General features: G+C 54.1%; 1 protein-coding gene across 1 annotated transcript in view; it reads right to left on the reverse strand.

Moving 5' to 3' along the window:
- DNAH10 (dynein axonemal heavy chain 10) overlaps positions 1-6,188 on the reverse strand; it is a 147,363-nt gene that overhangs the window by 25,482 nt on the left and 115,693 nt on the right. Inside the window, exons 58-59 of the mRNA XM_042780591.1 lie at positions 2,344-2,525; positions 422-558 (exon numbers count right to left, since the gene is read on the reverse strand). Of these exons, the coding sequence (XP_042636525.1) occupies positions 422-558; positions 2,344-2,525 (319 nt within the window). The remainder of the gene's footprint in view (positions 1-421; positions 559-2,343; positions 2,526-6,188) is intronic.

Genomic DNA, 6,188 nt, shown 5'->3' on the forward strand with positions numbered 1-6,188 from the left:
GGTCTTTCTCCCATGGAGCCGCTGGGGGGGCTCGAACCACCAACTTCTCAGTTCTTAGCCGAGCACTTAACCGTCACACCACCCAGGACTCCTTCAACAGGAGATTACGCGGTCCCAAACGCCAACAGTGCCAAGACTGAGAAACCCTGCTTTTCACTCAGAGAACTGTGAACATCTTTAGCCCTACTCTTTTCACATAGAATTTGACCATCTTTCAGACTTCAGTTCTGTTGGTTCACACTGTCTACATGTGAGTGGAATTCCAGGGTTATCATTTATGGGGGGGTGGAGGAATGCTCATGTGGTTTGAAATCATAATGTTGACGTTGCCAGGACCCCTCCAGCAAACGTGTGGGCAGGTTGATTGCGATGCCAACTTAGTCCCTGCAAGTGGTCCCCAGGTGTTACACGTGGGCGGTACCTTGTCTCTTTTGGGCTTGATTTCTCTGAAAACGTCACAGTAGCCCATGACAGCTTCCACGAATTTCAGCATTCCCAAGCCTGCTTTGCTCACAGCTTCCATTTCTTCAATTGTGGTGTTGAGTGTCTTCAAGAGACCTAGAGACCGAGGAGGCAGTGTTCTCGGTGAGTGGTGAGTGTCATCTCACAAAAGTAAAACAGAAGATGGACTGGCTGTGGACAGAGCCACCATAACTCACTCCTTATTCCTCAGCAACCTGGAAGCCAGATCCAGACAGGACTCCCCCGCACAACAGCATGGGCCTGACCCTTTATTGTGTGTGTGATCTGGGTGAACGTTTACAGAGCAAACTGGTTTTTGATTCATCAGTTCACACACATTTGACGGCACTGGTCGCAGTCCCCACGAGGTACCAGCACTCTTTCCACTTCCCCCGTGTCTCACTTCCATTCATCCTTCTTTCTCATCCCTTCCTGTGTCTGAGCTGTATCCCTGGGCAAATGCTGCCCTTTAGAGCAATACGGTTGGTTGTTCTAAAGAGTATGTTTCTCCCTTGTGTTACTGTTCACCTTGCAGATCTATTGTTTTGCTAAAAGTTGAGGCATGGTTTCCATGGGTCTTTGATTTTCTTTTCTCTTCTGTGCTCCAGACAAGGAGAGACCAATTTTGCACCTTACATGCCACCCATAACCTTTTTAAGACCCCAGGTGCTACTGACCAGAGTAGGATGTAGAACATTATCTTTGTGGACTGTGTTATGCCAGGTGACCTGGGTCCCCTAAGACTATGCTGACTGAGTCTACAAGTGAATGTTGAAGATGGAGGGACACCAGGGATCTCCTGGGATCCGGCCACATCTGTGTGTGACCTCCAGCAGCTCCAGGAATCCCAGGTGTCTGTGGGGGGCCCTCTCTGGGCTTCAAGGTGGCTCCAAGCAGGGGGCTAACTGGGAAGAATAGGTCCTTACAGGTCATGTGTCAGTCAGTCTCTGCCTTCCCCATGGGAGTGACTGCACGGTAGGTGGATACCCATCCCATTGATACTCAGAGAGAGGATTTTTGTAATTGTTTGGATTCAGTTTGGTTTTGCTTGTAAGGAGCTGAAAAAAAACACTTAATGGTAAAATTCTTGAAAAATCATCAAAATAAGCAGCAATATTATGACCTCTTATTCCATTTCACAAAGACTAACTAATGTCATTCAACTGAGTGCCAAGTACAAAAGGACTCAGGAACTCTATAACCAAAGATGGGGGGCTGGCCATGGGCAAAGCTGCCCCCTCCTACCTGTCCACTCCCCAGAGACCCAGGGTCCTGCTTGTCCATCCCCCAGGGACCCCCAGCAGGCCCTGTACTGGCAAGGAGAAACGGGCAGACCAGCTCTTGGCAACACCGTGCCCTTGGAGAAGACACAGGGAGGGCAGAGCAGGGCGCCACTGAGCAGGTCGTGTTTCCCGGCAGGGAGAATCAGAGCAACTGTGGAGTCACATACTCAGTGGACACCTGCTGTTGTCTGTCCACCATCCACCCTCCTATTCCTGGGAACACTGCACTGCCGCCATTCGCCGAGGGCACACCTCTCCCCAGGGCAGTTCGAGCGCCTCAGGGGTGCAGATTCCACTCCAGCTCCTTGGCAGGTCGTGACCCATGACAATCAGTTCTGTCTACTCCATCCCAGGGCCCCCGTGATCCCATGGGAGGGTTTGCCTGTGGGGAAGCCTCTTCCTCACTCTCCTTTCGTGCCCCAAAGACTCTGACACCAATGTGAGATGGACCCTGGCATCCACGCACTGCCCACGCTCGCCTCTAATGCTCTTAACTGACATGCAAATGGACCCTGGCCATCTGCACATCACCCGCACTCACCTCTGATACAATTAACTTGAAATGGACCCTGGCCATCTGCACATCACCTACACTCACCTCTGATGCTCTTTACTTGGCCCTGAGTGATTGAGTCAAAATCGATCTCCATCAGAGACCGCAGGAAGTTGGGGTCGGACATCATGCCCTTGGCGGTTTTCCAGTTGAGTTCCTTGTACCCTTTCATGATGAGGATACACTCGCAGACTGTCTGCACCTGCTTAGGGGGCTTAGCGAAGGACCTGGCAAGAACAAGAGCACGTGGGGTTAGGCGCAGAGCTGGACAGCAGCAAGCTCCAGGGTGCACGGCCTGGAAACAGGCAGTACATCCCCCAGGGGCTCCTGAGGGCGGCTCCCCCGGGGGCATCAGAATAGAGAGGGGGCACAATCAAATGCAAATGCCGGCCACCCCCAGAGCATCTCAATCTGTAGGTTCGGGTGGGGCCTGAGAACATGCGTCTTTAATTACACCCTGGGGCGAGTCCCCAGCCTCTAAGTGGCAGCCGCTGTTATTATTACATTATTATTATCCCCCTTATCACCACCATCATCCCATCACCCCACTAACCCGGAGCAGGCCCATAGCGTCTGGATGCTCTGCCCGTGTTCACTCAGGTCCCAACCCTCAGCCCCGGCTCCTTCCAGGCCACGATGCCACTTAATCAGTCTTTGTCTTTGATACCAGATCAGCCCTCTGCTCTTCTCTGACACTCAGGCAGCCAGCCCCACGACCCTCCAGAGAAGCCAGAAACCCAGGAGGGCCTGAGGGGGTCCTGGGTCACATAACAGCACCCGCGGCCCCAGGCTGCCCACTGACAGGCACCAAAGCCAGAGAGAGAGAGAAGCAGAGAGGAAATGGTGCAGAAACAGCAATGAGGAGAGGGAAGGGAAGCCCGGAAGTCAGAGATGGCGGGCTCCCTGGAGGGCAGGGAGGCAGGTGGGGGAGCCAAGGCAGGACCCCAGAACTGTGAGCACCTGCTAAGGGGGACAGGATGACTCAGAGAAGGTGGAGGGAGGGAGCGGACAGAGAGAACAGAGAAGGGGAGAGAGAGACCCACAGCAAGGTGACGACCACAGCAGTGTGGAGACTTTAACCACCCCCCCCCCATGCAGAGCACAGGAGAAGGGAGGGAGCCACGCCGGGGAAGACAAGCCAGGACAAGAGCCATGGGCGAGGGCATCGTGTCCCAGCCCAAACCCTGATGATTCAAGTAATGGCCCTGAGTCATCAAGGAAAGTCCTCATTCGGCCAGCGTCTCTGCTGACGAAAGCGGGGCGCCAGCAAAGGTTGTTAAAGGCTTCGCGGGGGCAGGGGGACAGCAAAGGCCAGGCTAGGCGGCTGCTGTCCGACATCATCAGGGGTGGCACCAATCAATGAGACACGTTCCGACATAAGACAGACAGGGTCCAGGCCCAAGGCAGGGTCCGGAGCCCTTGGTAAGGTGGTAACCTTCTGGGGTCTCTGTTTTCCCATCTGTGAAGTAGGTACACAGAAGCAGAGCCTCAGTTCTCTGCGGACAGTGAACGGACCACGCTCTGGAGCCTTGGTCACCCAGAGCACGGGCTTTCCGGTGACGCGGATCCCGGAGGGTTTACAGACCCCGAGCCCCAGGCTCAGAGCCGCTGTCTCCTTTGGTCCCTTCCTCTTAGCATCTGAAGCACTGATTCAAAGCGCCTTGCCGAAAGCACTGACTTCTGTTTTCTACTTGAGTGAAAAATTGGAAAAAATAACAGGGATGAAAAGCAGAGAGAAGCCATGACAGCTCACCCTCCCCGCAGAAGTCGTCATTCCAAGCTCCCCCCCGGGCCCTTGGCCCTTCGACCCCCACCACACTGCTGTCCCAGCTCCTTGCGGCTCAGGGGCACGTGTCCTCCCAGGTCCTCAGCCTGCGGGCGCCCCACGAGCCTCCGTCCTACAGCTGGACCAGGCGGCTCCCTTCACCCACAGTCACAGGGGCAAGGGCCTTCCCTTCCTAACCTTCTCCTGCGTCATTTTTACCGTCCACAGGACAGTCCCGTATGGACGCCCGTGCCTCCCAGACTTGCTGCATGCAGCGACGCCCTCGCCTGCTGGCTCCCTGCCATCAGCCCCAGTGCCACACAGGGTGGCGTGTGCACTCAATGACTGTCGAAGGAACAAAGCGCAGGAACTAACATCATGTGCTTAGACTCGGACAAGGCAGTACCAAGGGGGCCTTTTATGCCGAAGAGAACCATCCACTCCTATCCTCCTGCTTAACCATCCTGTGGTCTCCACAAAGGGGTTGAGCGCTACAGGGCAGGCGCACACTGAAAGGATTAAAGGATTATGGGATTGTCAAGACATAAGTGCTGACTCATCACACTTACCACCAAATGACCTCAAGAAAGCCGGGTCGTAGTCCTCTGGGAGGAAAAAAAGTTGGATCCAAACTCACACAGAATGCCAAGGAAAATCTCACAGATGAAGGATTTAGACGTGGAAAATGACATGTAAAAGGACGAGGAGAGACCACGGGGAAGTCACTTCCTGAGGTTCAGAGGGAAGGTCTGGTAACTGGGACATGATACTCCAAAACCACAAAGTAAAAGGGGGATGGAAGGGCCGCCCCGACAGGTAAAAACCCAGGCACGGCCAAAGCAAACACGCCAGGAACCTCCCAAAGAGTCAAACGGGAGAGGACACGCCAAGCCACACTGAGCATGAAAAGCTTATCTCTGTGATACAAAAAAAAAAAAAAAAAAAACACTGACATCAAGTTGATTCCGACTCATAGCGACCCCCATTGGGTTCCCAGAGCAGTGAATCTTTACAGAAGTAGACTGGATTCTTGCTTCCGCAAAGCGGCTGGTGGGTTTGAACCACCAACCTTGTGGTTAGCGGTCAGATGCCTTAACCAAAACCAAATCAAACTCACTGCCGTGGAGTCATTTCCGAATGACAGCGACACTGACTGGGTTTCCGAGGCTATAAATCCTCATGGAAGTAGATGGCCCCAGCTCTCTTCCACAGAGCAGCTGGAGGGTTTGAACCGCTGACCTTCTGGTTAGCAGTCAAGTGCCTCATTCACTGAGCCACCAGAGCGCCTTTCAGATGCCTTAGGCACCCCAGAAACGGACAAGAGAGAACAACAACACCCAACAGACAGACGGACAAACAGTTCAGAGAGACACACGTGACTCTCACATCTTCACATAGAAAAAGGATCAATTTCACTCTTGATAAGAGAAGTACAAACTGAAACGGCACTGAGAGGCCATGTGGAAAACTACTAAGATCTGAAGCGTTCAGTAACGCCCTCGGTTGGCAAGGCTGGGAGAAGCAGGTGCTACTGGATTGCGAAACCAAAACCAGCGGCCATGGCGTCAGCTTCGACTCACGGCACCCCCGTGTGGGTCGGAGGACAGCTGAGCACCAGCGGTGGCCGCTCCGACTCCCAGCGGCCCGCCCTGGGTGTGGGAACAGAGCTGAGCTCCAGCAGCCACGGCGCCCCCAGCAGTCTCAGGGGCTGAGTTTTGGAACTAGATTGCCAGGTATTTCTTCCACGGTGCCTGTGGGTGAACTTGAACCTCCAGCTTTTCAGTTAGCAGACCATCTGCATGGACACCAGAGGGACTGTACACACTAACAGCATGGAGGATGTCAAGGCAGCTGGGAAGATCACTAGTGCTCTGCCCACAGACCAGGCAACACCAGCTCCAGACACTAATCTTCCGGTGGACTTGCCAGGTACACAGTGAAGCATAAAACCCGCAACCCACTGCCACTGAGCTGCTCCTGACCCACAGCGCCCCTAGAGGACAGAGTGGAACTGCCCACAGGGTCTCCAAGGCTGCCAATCTTCACAGAAGCAAAGCCCAAACCACACCCACTGCCGTGGAGTCCATTCTGACCCACAGCGCCCCTAGAGGACAGAGTGGAACTG

The sequence above is a fragment of the Orycteropus afer genome, unplaced genomic scaffold (genome assembly GCF_000298275.1).
Source record: "Orycteropus afer afer isolate SDZICR_OR568_19922 unplaced genomic scaffold, OryAfe1.0 scaffold00048, whole genome shotgun sequence".
NCBI classification, from domain to species: domain Eukaryota; kingdom Metazoa; phylum Chordata; class Mammalia; order Tubulidentata; family Orycteropodidae; genus Orycteropus; species Orycteropus afer.